Here is a 16,306-nt window from a genome sequence, read left to right on the forward strand (position 1 = left end):
AGCCAACAATGGCCATGAGCAGTTTCAATGAGCCGACGTGTATAAGAGTTTGTATGTACACGCGCTGTCCCTTTAAGAAGCGACGTCCGTCAGGGTCTTAACAAGTTCTCCAACAAAAAACAATCAAAGTCCGGGAAATTTGGAGCTTTTCTTTAGCCTAATAATTATTAGGGCATTAAGTATGACTAAATAGTCATTCGCAGTTTGTATTTAGGGAATTTGAGCAACCATTTAAATGGTAATTATCAATAACCTTTCGGGCGACCAATCGACCGTGTACCGCAGGGAATATCATGCCCTCGTCTCACCGTGAGGAAATGTCTGTCATTCCTAAATCGAAAAGTGCTGGTAAATAAATGTCAGCAGAATATAGCACACCATTCCAGAATGGAGTGTTTTATTCACAACGGCCACGTAACGATACATCCGAGTATTTTAAGCAGTCATTTCAGTTGCTGTTTTTTGTCAGTGGCAAGTTTGTTTGTTTGTGAATAGTCACCGCCTGGCCTGAAAAAGTGAAATGGTAGACCTTGGCTTTTAGAGGGATTTGGAATTTTCCCACAGGCCTTTGAAATGAAGCACTTTCAACGTTCCCAGGGCGAGTTTCTCGGGTTAGGTTGGGGTTGTTTGGCTGGCTGGGGGACAAACATTTATTGGACGTTGTGCGTGCGCAGGTGCCTGTTCAGGAAATACTTGGAGGCAAAGCTTTGGCGGCACATTGCGCAAAGAAAAGGCTTTTCTCCCGTGTGCTTTGCCATGTGCGTGATCAAGGTCACTTTGTGAGCAAATCGGTCGCCGCAAACGGAGCAGGCAAACGGTTTCTCCCCCGTGTGCGTCCGCATGTGCGAGGTGATCTGCGACTTCTGGGTGCACTTTTTCCCGCAAACCGGGCAGGTCAAGCGTCTCTCCGATTCCAGCCGGGACTTGTCCACGGCACTCTCGGGGCCCTGGCCGCCCTCGGAACCACCGCAAGGCTGCGGGCACGCGTGCTCGGTCAAGGCCGACTGTTGGGAAAACTTTTGGCCGCAAACGGAACAGGCGAAAGGTTTATCTCTGGCGTGTCTCGCCCTGTGGGCGAGCATGGTGCGCCTGCGGCGGAATTTTTCACCGCATAGGGAGCAGGCGAAAGGTTTTTCTCCGGTGTGCGTTCTCATGTGGGCGCTTAAATTGTCCGGGCAGGTGAAGGTTTTGCCGCAGACCGAGCAGGAGCAGCGCTTTTCCCCCGTGTGCGTCCACATGTGGCGCTCCACGTGATTCTTGCGGCCAAATTTTTTGGCGCACACCGGGCAGCTAAACGGTTTGTCGCCGGTGGAGGGCTGGACCGCCGAGTTTTCGGGCCGTTCGTCTCCCTCCGCTACGTCGCCCGCCTCGTTCCTCGGAGGTTCGTCCGGGTCGCCGCCTTCCGGTCGCGGCGTCTCGGGCGCTCGCCATTCGCCGGCTTCGCTCATGTCGACGACAGTCTCTTCTTCTTCTTCCTTGATGGCGATCATAGGTTGAGGAGGGTTTTCCTTTTCCGGAACGTCGGAAGACCGCGGCCGCTCAAAGCTTGCTCCGCCCACCGGACGTTGCGGGCGACCGATCATCTGCTGGAAGCCTGTAAAACACGAGCGGAATAAACGACGGGAATCCTACAATACATGTGCAGCATTATTTCTTTTTTCTATGAATAAGTTTAAGGTTTCTTTATGTAACTACTTTGTACTGTACAGCGGTGATATGGTAGGAATCCTACAACCTCTGGGCAACATTTTTTATTTATATTTTTTTTAAATGCGTTTAAGGTTTCTATATTTGACTACTTTGCATAGTAAATAGCCCATAACATTACGATAAAGTCATGTGTTTTTCCCTTACTAACACATGTTGACTACTATTTAAATTTCATACGCATGTGATGTTGGGATAGCTAAATTTGGGGGAAAAAAAGGCTTTTGTGTATGTTTTTACCCTCCTAATACAGTTCGACGACTATCGAAGAACCAACCTGATTGAAAGTCCCGAGTACGCATGCGTAGTTTGAGAAAGTCCCGAGTACGCATGCGTAGTTTGAGAAAGTCCCGAGTATGCATGCGTACTTTGAGCAAGTCCCGAGTACGCATGCGTACTTTAAGCAAGTCCCGAGTACGCATGCGTACTTTGAGGAGCAGTCCACTCGACAGCGCCTACATATAAACGATAACCAAATGGCTCTTTCCAGTTGCGCCACTTTTATTATTGTGCGTCCTCGTGAAATATTGATAAAATAGTTTAAGCAAAAGACACCTGGGATGCGCCACACCGTCGGGTGAACCCGGGCCACCGCTTCCAGTTGTCGTCGTTGTCGCTCATTCTCCCGTCTCGCTCGAACGAGTTCCTCCTCGTACGACGCGATGGTTTTTTCAATCATGTCGCATATTTCATCGGCGACCTCATCCAGGTGCTCCCTCACTTCACTTTCCAACATATTGGCAGAGTCGCCTTCGTCGTCTCGACTCGACACTATTGTTGGTGACGCGTGGAAGTGACGTCGAACACTTCCGCCTTTTTCTTCTTCGCTGGTGCTTTAGAACAACGCAATCAGGTCGTCTTTGGTTTAAAAACTAAACAAACTGGAAACAATTCATGACATGCAACATACAAGAAATGAATATTAATCATACAAAAAGAAAATACAACAGATGCTGTTCAATGAGTATTTACATTTTACATACATTCTACTTTGACGAGCCATTTAGACTTTATTCTATTTATAGTACAAATGTCAGTGTAAAAGTGTCTGAAATTAGGTTTCATGTCTATATTTGCATTGAGAAATATGAAATTTGCCAGGCATTTTCCATCCACGGGCTTCCGACTGTATAACTTTTAATACTAATTGCAATCGCAACATATTACAAGTCTCCTAAATAAAGAAGATAGTCTGTAACTGAAGGTCATTCAAAAATATTTAATATTTATTTATAGATATATATTTCTCTCTGTCTCAATGTGCAATATTTTAACATTAAAACTGATATTTTGATTGAAACTGAAGGTCATTCAAAAATGTGTAATATTTATTAATAAATATATATTTCTCTCTGTCTCAATGTGCAATATTTTAACATTAAAACTGATATTTTGATCGATACTTTTTTCCTTTTTCCGACTGACACACCCACTCCAACGATGGCCAATCAGACCCAAGATGATAACATTAGCTCCTCCTAGCTGCATATTATTAATAAACTGAATATAAAATAGCTTTAAAATGACTTTTAACACAAAATGTCATGCAAAACTGTTTAAAAAATAGAATAAAAAGGCATTCACATTTATATATATTAAAAAAATGCCTGTTTCTAAACTAAAAGTTAAAGTCTAAACCAGGGATGGGGAACCTTTTTGAAAGAGAGAGCCATAAACAATTACTATTTTCAAATGTTATTCCCTGAGAGCCATACTCACAATTTAAAAGTCAAAATACATGAAAATGTGCCAATTTTTTTAGTCATTTTACCACTTTTAAAGTACAAAAAGTGAGTGCGAGTGCGTTGTCGTGGACCCCCCCCCCCCCCCTCACGCCCCCAAACGTCTCTGTCTCCCATCGGCGAAATCTGCCCAGTTTAAGTTAGATTAAACACATTTTATTACAATTAAACCACTAGTTATGTGTTACTTTGTTAATAGATGGCGAATTAGAAGAAATAAAACATTTTTTCCAATCCAATATCCTGTTTTTGGTGTTTTTTCAGAGGGCTGGAACAAATTCATTTGTTTTCCATTCATTTCAATGGAAAACGTCCGCTCGAGTGACGAGAATCTCGTCATACGAGCTCAGTTCCGGAATGGATTAAGCTCGTATCTCGAGGTAGTACCACTGTATTCAAGTTCTGCCTGTGAGGAAATGAACTGAATGCTCACATGAACTTTTTTCAAAAAATCTTGTCAATGAGTTGGACTTAGGACCATGGGGGAGGGAAGGAGAAAGGGAGGGACTTAGCGAGGGGGGGGGATTGTCTGGTCCGAGCATTCGAGCCCCCAAAGTTCCGTTGGCATTCTCTGGAGAGGCCATGGGGTCGTGGCAGGCGCGTCCCGAGCAACAGCGTTACTACCAGCAATTGGCCCAAAAGACGGGATGTAAGTAAAGCCGGACTTGGATTGGATGGATTCTTGAGCCACGCACGCACATGTGGATTTTAGTCATTTCATTTGATGGATTTTTTAAATCTTTCTTGAGATGTTGTAGTGATTTTTTTCAGTCAATAATAGCTTGCAGTTTATTGTTAAACTAATATTTACGGGGTGTTTACTTGTAATATTTTCAATGCATTTTTTAGTCTCTCGTGTACTAAAATCGAGTGTAGAAATGAAAATTGAAAGACTCACTGCGTGCAATCATTTTACATGATAAAAAAATGCGTTTTTACAAATTCTGGTGAGTTTGTTGATTTAAATGAACTATTTCCATTGGAGAATTCAACCATGACAAAAAGACATTTGGTGGGTTTTACTTTTCTTTGAAAACAGAGGATTGTTTATTTTCATGAGACAAGGACTGATTTTGAACATGAGAAAGCTTTAAAGGTCCTTTTTTGGGACATGTGCATTAGAAATATGCAAATATTGTAGAGTTTCTAAAATGAAAACGGCTAACTAACAATACACGTTGATTTTGCTTGCTCTGTTGAGGCAAAAGTTATTGGATATTTTGATTCAAAGGTGAACGTATTGTTGTGTTTGTGCTCTTTTAATGGACTTTAAACTTCCTCATTGCTTGGACTTGCATTTTTTTTTTTAAATAGGAGCCACACCCGCCATTGACTCCATGTTTGTGTTTTTTTTTGTGCTCGTTGTCAGTTTCCGCAGAACAAATCAAAAACCTCCATCACCGATTCCGAGAACTCAGCGCAAATGGGGAGACCATCAGGTAACGCTTCAACTTTTACTTTGAAAAGCTCGCCCAAGATGAGATAGGCCGTCAGAGTCTATCGAACAAATTTAGCAAGATAACGCGCAGTCCGTTTCAAGCATATTCCAGTTAGCGTGAACGTATGAATACGTATTAGTTTGTGTTCAACTATGATCTCTGCAGCAGAGCTCATTTGGAGAGCATTCCCACGCTAGCTAACAATCCCATCAAGAAGCAAATCATCGACGCCTTCTTTGACAAAAGGTGAGTGGATCATCTGGACCACAGGTGTCAAAGTGGCGGCCCGGGGGCCAAATCTGGACCGCCGCATCATTTTGTGCGGCCCGAGAAAGTAAATCATGAGTGCCGACTTTCTGTTTTAGGATCAAATTCAAATGAAGAGTATAGATGTATATTACATTTCCTGATCTACCCCCTTTTAAATCAATAAGTGCAAATTTTTTATCAATTTTTCTGTTTTTAGTACACAAATCATTTTGTAAAATCTAAAAATATATTTAAAAAAAGCTAAAATAAACATTGTTTTAGATCTATAAAAAATTGAATATTCAGGGCTTTTAATCCATTTATTACAAAAATGTATATTAAATTTCCTGATTTCACCCCTTTTAAATCAATCATTGTCCTTTTTAGTCAATTTCTTCTGTTTTTAGTTCAAAAATCATTTTATAAAATATAAAAATATATATAAAAAAAGCTAAAATAAACATTGTTTTAGATCTATAAAAAAATGAATATTCAGGGCTTTTAATCCATTTATAAAAAAATATCTAAATATTCTATCTAAAATGGTCCGGCCCACAATGAAACCGAGTTGACGTTAATGCGTCCCGCGAACCCACCCGAGTCTGACCCCCTTGATCTGGACAATTAAAAAACGATGATGCTGATGATGAATATTAACGTTGGAATTCATCCTTAAATGGGTGCATTTTTTGGGCCATTTGTTCGTTCACTTTGAGAGGATAAAAAGACTAGCGGTCGTTGATTTCGGAGCGATCGAAGGATACTTGTAAGATTTAAAGTTCCTATTTTTATAGTAAAAATAAAATAATGCTTTGATTGGCCCTGCCTTGCAATTTCCCAGGAATCAACAGGAGGGAGAGGCGGGCCGCTTGGAGGAGCTGGACTTGGGCCACTTCCTGATGGTCATGAGCCACTTCCGGCCCCCCCGCCACAAGAGCGGAGAAGACGAACGGCGTGCCGTTCGGAGGCAGAAGCTTCGCTGTGAGTGGCCGGCCGGCCGGGCCTCCATCGCTGCCCTTTTTGGACATTTTCGGGCCTCAAGTTCAGTAACGGGAAGAGCCACAGGAGGCTCATTTGGCGCAAACTTTCTTTTTTTTTGCAGTTTTGTTCAACATGCACGACACAGACAACGACGGCACCATCACGCTCGCCGAGTACAGGAAGGTAACGACAAAAAAAAGGATGATAGACAACCATGGGGACGAGAAATACTGCGAGTACCGTATTTTCTGGACTATAAGTCGCGTTTGATTTTTTCATCATTTGGATGGGCATGCAACTTATGTTTTTTGACTGTTATGTTTTTTTTCCCTCCGGGTACTCCGGTTCCCTCGCACGCGCGTCCTAAAAACATGCTAGGTGATAGGCTGATTGGACGCTCTAAATTCTCCACTAAAATTATAATTGAAGTGGTTTTTGTGGGCAGGTGGTGGAGGAGCTGCTGTCCAAAAGCGGCGCCATCGGCCACGAGGCGGCCAAGACCATCGCCGACGCCGCCATGTTGGAAGTGGCCAGCACCAACGTGCCGCACATGGTGAGCGACCGCAAACGCGCTCAAAAACGACGGGCCGATGCGTACCATTTAAAAATGAATGGGCATTTTTTTTTTGTGGGATCACTCAGGCGCCGGACGAGTTCTACGAGGGGATTACCTTTGAGCATTTTGAACAGGTTTGGGCGCAATTTTGCTTTTTGGGAATAAACGAGCAAATCGCAGACATGGCGTCAAACTGGCGGGATTTCAAATAGCAACTTTTTGGTTTGAAGAAACTAAAAAAATAGCGCTTGCATCTTCCTTTGAGGGTTAAAGTACACTTTTCTTTGTGGGCCTGTGGCAAATAATGAAAATATTATTGAATACGGCCCGCACAAGAAGCTTACATTCAGCCTACATTGGACTTCTAAGCTTTAACACTAGATGGAGCTAGTTGCTTAAACAGCACCTCCAAAAACCTGACGAGAAATAGCGGTATAAATTTGTCAGTAGTGTAAATACAAATACAAGTATATATTATATAGTTGCCGGTGTTGAGTCGTAATTTGACGGGGAGCTAATATGGTCTTAATGTTTTTTTTAGCGCTTTAAGCTTTATTTTTGGCCACACAGATTCTAAACGGGCTGGAGATGGAGTCGCGCATGCACATCCGATTCCTGGACGTGGACACCACCACCGTGCGCTGCGGAAAAGCCGGCTCGTCGTCGAACCCTTAGTGCTTCGTTAGCTACGCAACAGCAGTTCAAGTCAAGTTTTGTTTTTTGTAAACATTTTTTCCTCAAATGGCTAGTATCTTTTTTTCATTCCAGATTATTTGGGTGTGGTTATATTGCTGTGACCTAAAGAGCATGTTTTTAGTGTGCTAATACGTTCAATATGTTTTAAATTTGTGTTTTTTTTTAAATGGGTTGCCTTTCAAGGATACAAATGGGAAAAAAAGTGGCGAAAAAACAAGTACGGGGATTTTTAAATAAAAAGGAGTAGTTGTACGTTCCAAAAATGCCATCGGTAAAGCGTGGAGTCCTTTAGCTAAAGTCACGGCTAGCTAGCGGATCAGCCACGCCGGTCCCGAGAAGGCCGAGTTTTCCCCGACGGGGGTCACCTGAGGCGGTCGTAGGGCACGGCCAGGGCGATGTTGTAGTTGTAGCCGTCAGACTGGTCGTAGTCGGACCTGCAGATGGGAAGGACGGCGTCGCTGGCCCGCGAGTCCTCCCAGAAGTCGTAGTGGCAGATGGCTCCCCTGTGCCTGCAAAACGCATTCCCGCTTGTCAAAAATTCACATTTTGATACAGTACAGTACAGTACTCGCACCAATATGGCGGTTAGTGTAGGCCACATGTGTCAAAGTGGCGGCCCGGGGGCCAAATCTGGCCCGCCGCATCATTTTGTGCGGTCCGAGTAAGTCAATCATGAGTGGCCACTTTCTGTTTTAGGATCAAATTCAAATGAAGATTATATTATTGAAATCAATAATTGCAATTTTTTATCCATTTTTTTATTTTGGTGTTTTTAGGTCGAAAAGCATTTTATCAAATCTAAAAATAAATCTATAAAAATATTTTCGGTTTTCCACATTAATAAAAAATCACAAAACAAAAAAAATGAAAATAATTTAAAAAAAATTGTTTCCATTTGAAATGAAAAACAAATGATTATTAGATGTTTTCCCTTACTAAGAAAAAAAAGTTCAAATAAACAGTTTCATATCTATAAAAAAACGGAATATTTAGGGCTTTTCATCCAGTTCTTTTAATCGATTTATAAAAAAAAAAATCTAAATATTATATCTAAACTGGCCACGAACCAACCCAAGTTTGACACCCTTGGTGTAGACCAGACACGGTCGTGATAATCGAAAAATTGCGAAATAAGGATTTTTGAATACTCTTTGACCACATTTATGATGGAACGAGTGTTGAAAAACTGGTGAAAGCGGCACTTAAAGGGACATCTCAAGTTGAGGGCGGGGCTAAAAAAAAGTTGACGTGGCGCAAAAACAAAGTTGAGGGCGGGGCTAAAAAAAAAATTGACGCGGCACAAAAACAAAGTTGAAGGCGGGGCTAAAAAAAGTTGAAGGTGGCGCAAAAACAAAGTTGAGGGCGGGGCTAAAAAAAAAAGTTGACGTGGCGCAAAAACAAAGTTGAGGGCGGGGCTAAAAAAGTTGACGTGGCGCAAAAACAAAGTTGAGGGCAGGGCTAAAAAAAGTTGAAGGTGGCGCAAAAACAAAGTTGAGGGCGGGGCTAAAAAAAAAAAAAAAAAAAAAGTTGACGGTGGCCGGCGCTACCTGCGATGAGCCGTGAGGTCGTCGTCGGTGATGCAGGCCCCGCGGGGCGTCTTGTCGTCGGGGACGTTGGCCGTCAGCAGCGTGCGGCCGTCCAGGCGGATGTACCTGACGGGATGCCTGCGCGGGCGAGGCGGTCATGAGACCTCAATCGGCGAGAAACGAGGGGAGGGGAGGGGCGGGGCCAAATCCCATCCATACCTGTGGTGCATCTCCCACAACTTGCTTCCCATCCTCCACTCCCACACGCAGACCAGGCCCTCGCCGCCGCCGCTCACCACCTTCCAGTCGTCCCCGCGCACCGCCGTCACGCCCAAGTGGTGGGCGTACAACGACGACACGCACGAGCCCGATCGCAGGTCGAACGCACGCACCCTAAAAAAGAGGAGACCCAATTTGAGGAAAAATAACATGAAAGGTTTTGCATTGGATTCAATTCAATTCAAGACCCAAAGTAGCCGTTAGCCTCAACGGTCTGCAATTTCTTGGCCCATTTCCCTTTTGTATTATTGCTCCCACACGATCAAATGTCCTTCCATATTTGGCAGGTTCGAGCCACCGGGTTCAAAGTTAGAATATCAAGTAAGCCAAAAAGTTGCGTCCGTCTTTAAAGTAAATGCCTCCTCAAAAAATGGGGGATTTTTTTTTTTTTTAGCTAGTCGGGTCCCCCGTGCCCACCATACAAGAGTAATGCATGCAAGACAATAAAAAATAGCAACACTTAAAATCCACACAGACAACACAATTGCTCCTGCTATCAATATTCATTCATTGATGATGAATGACGCCATGCTAACATAATATACAGCACTTTTTTGTTTGTTTGTTCATGTCTCCAGCCAAAGAGCTATTTTACGACCACTCATTCTTGGCGAGATTCATGCGAGGAATGCGGCGCGTGGCCGTTCTTCACGCTCGTGGGGGTCTTTTGCCGCAACAATGGACGCCTTTGACGTGCGGTGGAGCGGCGTCTTTGCAACGCGCAAGCTGGGAAAGCCATCAAAGGACGGATTCATTCCCCGACCACGCACTGCCAAGACGTCCTCCAGGACGTCACGCAAAGTCACGAGGGGCTTTGTTTTGACTTCCAAATAAAGTCTTGACTTAAAGATAGGAATGTTGCTCGCTGGGGCCGCCAATGTTTTACTACAACAGCGAACCCGGACAAAAAACAACAGCACATTTTTGTTCGGTTTCTCCACTCAATACGTTCTCATGTGCTCGCCTTGACGTCGATTGGAGTCAAAACAAAGAGACTTAAGGAGTTTCTTCCCAAGACCCTAAAACTTGATAGGCTGCTAATCACTTCAGTCACTTTTTAAGTTAGATTAATTGAAAAAAAAATGGAAATTGTATTTTGAAAATTGAAAACAATGGAAATTGAATTTTGGAAATTGAAAAACATTGAAATTGAATTTTGAAAATTGAAAAAAAATGAAATAGAATTTTGAAAATTGAAAAAAAATATGAAATTGAATCTTGAAAATTGAAAACAAGGAAATTGAATTTAGAAAATTGAAAAACGCTGAAATTGAAAAACATTGAAATTGAATTTTGAAAATTGAAAAACATTGAAATTGAAAAAATTGAAATTGAATTTTGAAAATTGAAAAAAATTGAAATTGAATTTTGAAATTGAAAAAAATTGAAATTGAAAAAAATTGAAATTGAATTTTGAAAATTGAAAAACATTGAAATTGAATTTTGAAAATTGAAAAAAAGACTAATCATTAATTTCGTTATACTTGACTTTGAAAAAAATCAAATAGATTTACTTCATAAAGGTTACAGATTAATACCTGAATACTTATTGATGTGACCATTTATTCATGTTTTGATGATTCATTTATGTTGACCGCTTACTTATGTTGACTACTTATTATGCGTGCACTGTATGGTGAAGCTTTAATTGTACTTTTCTAACCAAAATAAAGGCATTGAAATAAATTGAAGACGGACGGCGGCCCACCTCCTGTCTTTGTTCCCGGACAGAAGCGTGTGCGGCGCGTCGGCGTCGTCCAGGTGCACGCAAGTGAAGTCGCCTGACGTGTCTCCGACACGCGCCAACGCCTTGCCCGTCTCCACGTCGTACACGTGGATCTGGAAAAGGAAAGACGCACGTTTAGCACGTCGCCCTCTCGGAAAGCGGGAATTGAATGGCACGGAACGGCATTATGGTCATTATTTGTGGCGTGAAGGTCGTCGCCAATCGAGCGCCACTTTCCCCTCACCTTGTTGCCGTCGCGCAGAGCCCAACCGCCGTGCCTGACCCCCACGGCCAGGCGCCGCTCCGAGGCGTCCAAGCAAGTGACGGGCTGAGCGTACACCAAGTGGAGGGGCGTCCCGGGCTCTCCCCGGGTCTCTTCGTCCAGCAGGTACACGGAGTCCCCGGCCGCCGCCGCCGTTAGCGCGCGCCGCCCGCCACCGCCGGGCAACGACACCAAACTTTGGACCTGAGGGAAGGGAAATGCAGATGTAAATCATCGCCGGGCGTTTTTTTCTTTTCTTTCTAGACCACAGGTGTCAAAGTGGCGGTTGGGGGGCCAAACCTGGCCCCCCGCATCATTTTGTGTGGCCCGGGAAAGTCAATGATGAGTGCCGACTTTCTGTTTTAGGATCAAATTCAAATGAAGAGTATACATGTATATTACATTTCCTGATTTCCCCCCTTTTAAATCAATCATTGTCATTTTTTGATCCATTTTTCCGTGTTTTTAGTTCAAAAATAATTTTGTAAAATCTAAAAATATATTTAAAAAACTAAAATAAACATTGTTTTAGATCTATAAAAAAACGGAATAATCAGGGATTTTAATCCATTTCTTTTAATCCATTTATTTTAAAAAAATCTAAATATTATATCTAAAATGGTCCGGCCCACGTGAAATCAAGTTGACGTTAAAGCGGCCCGCCAACCAACCCGACGTCTGACACCCTTACTATACATCACAGGTGTCAAAGTGGCGGCCCGGGGGCCAAATCTGGCCCGCCGCATCATTTTGTGTGGCCCGGGAAAGTAAATCATGAGTGCTGACTTTCTGTTTTAGGATCAAATTGACGTTAAAGCGGCCCGCCAACCAACCCGAGTCTGACACCCTTGTTCTAGACAGCAGTGTTTCTTTTTTTTCTCGAAGGTACGGACGGGCTGGGGAAGGCGGGTCTGGGAGAGCGGCCTCCACGCGCCGTGCTCGTCGGCCCCGTCCAGTCGGACGTCGCGGTCGGCGGCGGACGCCAGGACGGAGCCGTCCGGGCTGAGGCTTAAACCCGCGTGGACTCCCGCCGAGCGATGGTGGTAAATGGGCTCGCCGCCCACCCGGGTGCTCCACAAGTCCACGCAACCTGCGACACCAACCGATTGGTCAGCACGGATGACGGAAGACCGAAAACTCCGGGCGAAGATAGTCCACCTTCTGCAAAAGTCGCAGCGTACCGTCTCGGTAGGCGGCGGCCGCCACTTGGCCGGCCACCCGCACGTGCGTGACGTGCGGTCTGGGCTGGCTGAGCGCCGACAAGTGATTGGACAGGAGGTAGGAAGACGGCAGGTCCCAATGCTTCGTGTCCCAAAGACGGACGTCGCCCGAGGAGTACCTGGCGGGCGATACGGGGGAGGGAGGAGCCAGTGCAGCTCATTAGTTACTTGAGAGTGGGCTGTCGAACCAAAACAGTATGATTTGGACAAAGTAGAAAGACCATGTACAAACAGGATTTTTTTTTCCCCCACGGGTCCTATGATTAGTAGGAAAGAAAACCCTAAGTTTTCCGCTCACCCGGCGAGGACGTAGTCGTCGCAGGAGCTGACGTGGCACAACACCTTTCCCAGCTCAAAGTGTAGCTGGCTCATGCGGCCGATGCGATTCTGCACGGAAAGCGCACCATTCAACACATCCGCTTGGAAAGTCCCACAAAGAAAGAAGACAAGGGTCAAGACTTTGTTTTCGAAGAGCTCATTCCTTTCACGGGGAATGAACAAAAAAAATCCAAATCACTGGCTGACGCTCTACAAGAAGCAGACAAATCGTTGCCCGTTCTGAAAAACTAATTGCAAAAGCCTTCCAGAACTTAATAGCATTTATTTTCAATTCCGATTATCCTCACCAGGGTTTTGGAGCCTATCCCGACCAATTACGGGCAGTAGGCGAGGGACGACCTGAACGTGTTGCCGGCCAATCGCAAGGTAGGAGGAGACAAACAACACATCGCTCATAGAGAGGTACATTTTAGCGTGCAATGAGCCTCATGTGCATGTTTTAGGATGAGCGAGGAAAGCAGAGTACCCGGAGAAAACCCACATGGGCACGGGGAGAAGGGGCAAACTCCACACAGGAAGGTCCGAACCTGGGATTGGACCCTCCATCTCAGAAAGGTTGGCCACGGAAGTCCGCAAAGCCGGATTTCCGGTTGACATAACGTAAAATATAAACAATAGAACGAAGAACGACTCTAATGTACAGACGCTCCCCTACTTACGAACGAGTTAGGTTCCGAGCGATTGTTCATAAGTTGAATTTGTTCGTAAGTTGCTCAGTGCTATATTTTGCATTATAATTTATGTTTAAGGCCTATATATAAGTATATTGAAGGTTTATATAAGTATGTTTAAGGCTTGTATAAGTAACACGCATTGGTTTGTACTGAAAAAAACATTTAATAACATGGAGAGAATACATACAGTACTGTATACATACATTATGGGTGAGCTGAGCGCTCACAGCGCATGCGTCGGTCGGTATTAGCGGCGGAAAGAAGCACTACTCGGAAAAAGGCGCGCAATACAAAATCCAACTTACCAACATTTTTCGACATAAACGCAATTTGCAGACATGTTCGTCTGTACCGTTGTTCGTAACTCGAATGTTCATAAGTAGCGGTCCGTCTGTAATAGTATTCCATTTTCCTCCAAATTTTAAATCTCAAAGAATTTAGCCATTTGCAGTTTTGTGATGACACATACCAAAAGTCAAACTTCCGGTTCACGTCAGGTAAAAATAAACCATACTTTTCCGACTTTTACGTGGTCATAACGCATTGATTCCTCATCGTAGTACAACTTTATCCACGTAAAAATCGCAATTGAGAACTTGATCCTCGTAATATAACGTAGAGTAGCAGTGAGGCGACTCACCTTCCAATTGCCTCGCATTTCGGCGGCCTCCACGCGGCAGTCTCGCAGGGCGGCCTTCCAGCAGGGGGAGTCGGAGACGGCGGCGCCGCGCCGGAAGCCCTCCGCCGCGCACAGTCTGAACCACAGCACCTGGTCCTCGGCCAAAGTTCGCCACACCCTGCTCACCTGCCGGCGAGGAAATCATTTTAGCACGATGAATGTTTGGCCGAGACTTGTTGGACATCTCCGGCGACTCACCTGCGCGCATCGGCCGAGGTCGGTGCGGTTCAGGTATTGGAATATCTTCAGGGCCAATTCGTACGGCAACTCCATGTCAAAAAAGGGGATCTCGTTGGTCTCATTCTGCATTTAAAAAGAAAACGGATTAGTTCAGTGAATATACACAGTGCTGTGTAATATGGAAGGAAAAAATCTTTGACAATTATGGCCCCTTTTATGTCACTTTTCTTTTACCTCACTTCATTTTTATTGTATATAAATCTTTTAATGGCTACTTATATGTGTGCACTATGGTGAAACTTTAAATCTCATTGTACTTGTATACCAGTGGCGGGCCGACAGGGCCTTCAAGGTCTTCTCTGCTGGCCTAAGAAATATCTGAATCATATATTCTATTTTGTCCATCAATAATTATTAAATAATTCCAAATTGTCTGTTAGCTTCCTTTCATTGCCTTTCCCCCCTGTTTGCACTGCTTCCAGATGGGTGTTTTCAAATTGAAGCATTTAACCAATCACATTTCAGCCATTATTTGTTGCCAGGGTCAGAAATCTGCCTCAAAGCCTTCACAATCAGTTCTGCAGGCTCTGCTGCATTAAACAAGCGTCGATAAGACTGTTGCTTTAACCAATCAGATTTCGAGTTGGCAACTCCACAATGCCTTGTCGCAGGCGTAGGGATACGTCATCGCTTTTACCAAGCTAGTGATTAGCCAGAGCTACCAAAGTGTATCTGTAGCGAGCTGCACAAGCAAATATATTGTTGTGTTGATTTAAAGCCATTTTCAAGACGGACTATGCCAGAAATACGACATGACAGGCTCGAATTTCAGCACTAGCTTCGATGGCAATAGAAAAGAAGGAAGAAAGAAAGGAGGATGGATATTGTGTACAGTTAAAAAGGATTTTGGGTGAGTAAAATATGGCTATATTCCTAAATAATATTTCAATTGGGGGCCCAGTTCTGATATCTGAAAAGCTCCAGTGTTTGTATTCAATCACTAAATGCTGCTAGGAAGTGGATTTTACCCCATTTTAGTGATTTTTTTTTGCCGTTTCGCCATTGACGTCCATCTGTGTCTTTTCCCGGGGAAATCACCTCCCTGGCCCGGTTGTAATGTCTGAAAAGCTCCAATATTTGTATTTAATAATTAAATGCTGCTAAGAAGTGGATTTTACCCCATTTTTTTGCGTTGATGTATTGATTATTTTTTGTGTCGCAGCTGTAGAGGTTTTATAGCCATAAAATAGTTTTTGAGGGTTTGATTGATTTGTTGAAGGTGCTACGAGAAAATGCACGGACCGCCACTGTTGTATACAGACTAAAAACATTCAATTCAACTATACATACTACGGAATACGAAAGACTATCAGTGTTAGCCAGTAAGCGCAAATCGGCGCCATCTGCTGGGCCAAATGTGTATTGCAAAAACAAGCCTATTTATGGTGAAAATAGCCAGACACGTAGGACGTCGAGAAAGAGTTTCCGCTCGTTTTGACGGTATATATCGTCCAATACTAAGCAAAAGGGAGAGATTGAGCCGTACCAGGTCGACGATGAGTTGATCTAGCAGCTGCTCTTCTTTCTTAACTTTTCTCCGAGGATGTTGAAGGGATTCCCTGCAGGCAGCGGTAACGTCTCGGTATTTCTGCTTCCTTTTGTTCCTCTCTTCCTCCAGCCTCTCCAAAAGGGGGCTCGTCCTGCCGCCCAACAAGCCCCTGGCGATGGACACGTAGCCGGGCTCGTCCACGCCGCTGCCATTCTCGCATTTGGACTGACTTCCACCTGGACTCGAGGAGGCAGCGGAACCGGGCCGCGGACTCGGCCGACGCCGCTCGTCTTTTTCACAACCCAACTCCCGTTTCCAACGCTCCCTGAACTCAGCAAGCTCCCCCTCACCCATTGCGTTAAACATTTTGAAATAAAAAAGTCAACATTTTGAGTCCAAGCGTCAAAAGTGACGAAAATGTCACGAGGAAGGAGGAATAGTCCAAACGAATTAGTTCTCCGACGGGAAAGGGCCGACGAGGGACACGGCCAGGGAAGATTGG

At 44.2% G+C, this 16,306-nt stretch overlaps 3 protein-coding genes across 3 annotated transcripts; 1 reads left to right on the forward strand and 2 right to left on the reverse strand.

Annotated features, from left to right (window-relative positions):
• Positions 1-380: 380 nt before the first annotated feature.
• Positions 381-2,540, reverse strand: LOC144074373 (uncharacterized). The gene is made up of 2 exons (XM_077600770.1): positions 2,263-2,540; positions 381-1,594 (listed from the first exon to the last, which is right to left on the reverse strand). Exons 1-2 carry the CDS (start codon positions 2,441-2,443, stop codon positions 651-653), a joined length of 1,125 nt encoding a protein of 374 aa, XP_077456896.1. The 5' UTR covers positions 2,444-2,540; the 3' UTR covers positions 381-650.
• Positions 2,447-16,287, reverse strand: fbxw8 (F-box and WD repeat domain containing 8). The gene is made up of 12 exons (XM_077600769.1): positions 15,802-16,287; positions 14,274-14,378; positions 14,037-14,201; positions 12,682-12,770; positions 12,345-12,502; positions 12,057-12,253; positions 11,146-11,367; positions 10,884-11,014; positions 9,116-9,289; positions 8,918-9,034; positions 7,736-7,879; positions 2,447-2,588 (listed from the first exon to the last, which is right to left on the reverse strand). Exons 1-12 carry the CDS (start codon positions 16,168-16,170, stop codon positions 2,573-2,575), a joined length of 1,887 nt encoding a protein of 628 aa, XP_077456895.1. The 5' UTR covers positions 16,171-16,287; the 3' UTR covers positions 2,447-2,572.
• On the forward strand, positions 4,032-7,627 carry tesca (tescalcin a). Its single transcript, XM_077600771.1, has 8 exons — positions 4,032-4,098; positions 4,819-4,888; positions 5,054-5,134; positions 5,979-6,118; positions 6,240-6,301; positions 6,564-6,671; positions 6,761-6,808; positions 7,245-7,627. Exons 1-8 carry the CDS (start codon positions 4,032-4,034, stop codon positions 7,347-7,349), a joined length of 681 nt encoding a protein of 226 aa, XP_077456897.1. The 3' UTR covers positions 7,350-7,627.
• Positions 16,288-16,306: the final 19 nt, after the last annotated feature.

The sequence above is a fragment of the Stigmatopora argus genome, chromosome 5, assembly GCF_051989625.1.
Source record: "Stigmatopora argus isolate UIUO_Sarg chromosome 5, RoL_Sarg_1.0, whole genome shotgun sequence".
NCBI classification, from domain to species: Eukaryota; Metazoa; Chordata; class Actinopteri; order Syngnathiformes; family Syngnathidae; genus Stigmatopora; species Stigmatopora argus.

Excerpts from the sequence above, each read along its gene's own strand:
- tesca (XM_077600771.1), top strand. The coding sequence starts at position 4,032 with ATGGGGTCGTGGCAGGCGCGTCCCGAGCAACAGCGTTACTACCAGCAA. Across the intron at positions 5,135-5,978 it reads GACGCCTTCTTTGACAAAAG|GAATCAACAGGAGGGAGAGG; the intron begins GTGAGTGGATCA and ends GCAATTTCCCAG. Across the intron at positions 6,809-7,244 it reads CCTTTGAGCATTTTGAACAG|ATTCTAAACGGGCTGGAGAT; the intron begins GTTTGGGCGCAA and ends TTGGCCACACAG.
- fbxw8 (XM_077600769.1), bottom strand. The coding sequence starts at position 16,170 with ATGTTTAACGCAATGGGTGAGGGGGAGCTTGCTGAGTTCAGGGAGCGT. Across the intron at positions 12,771-14,036 it reads AAATGCGAGGCAATTGGAAG|AATCGCATCGGCCGCATGAG; the intron begins GTGAGTCGCCTC and ends CTTTCCGTGCAG. Across the intron at positions 12,503-12,681 it reads GACGACTACGTCCTCGCCGG|GTACTCCTCGGGCGACGTCC; the intron begins GTGAGCGGAAAA and ends ATCGCCCGCCAG.
- LOC144074373 (XM_077600770.1), bottom strand. The coding sequence starts at position 2,443 with ATGTTGGAAAGTGAAGTGAGGGAGCACCTGGATGAGGTCGCCGATGAA. Across the intron at positions 1,595-2,262 it reads GACGGTGTGGCGCATCCCAG|GCTTCCAGCAGATGATCGGT; the intron begins GTGTCTTTTGCT and ends CGTGTTTTACAG.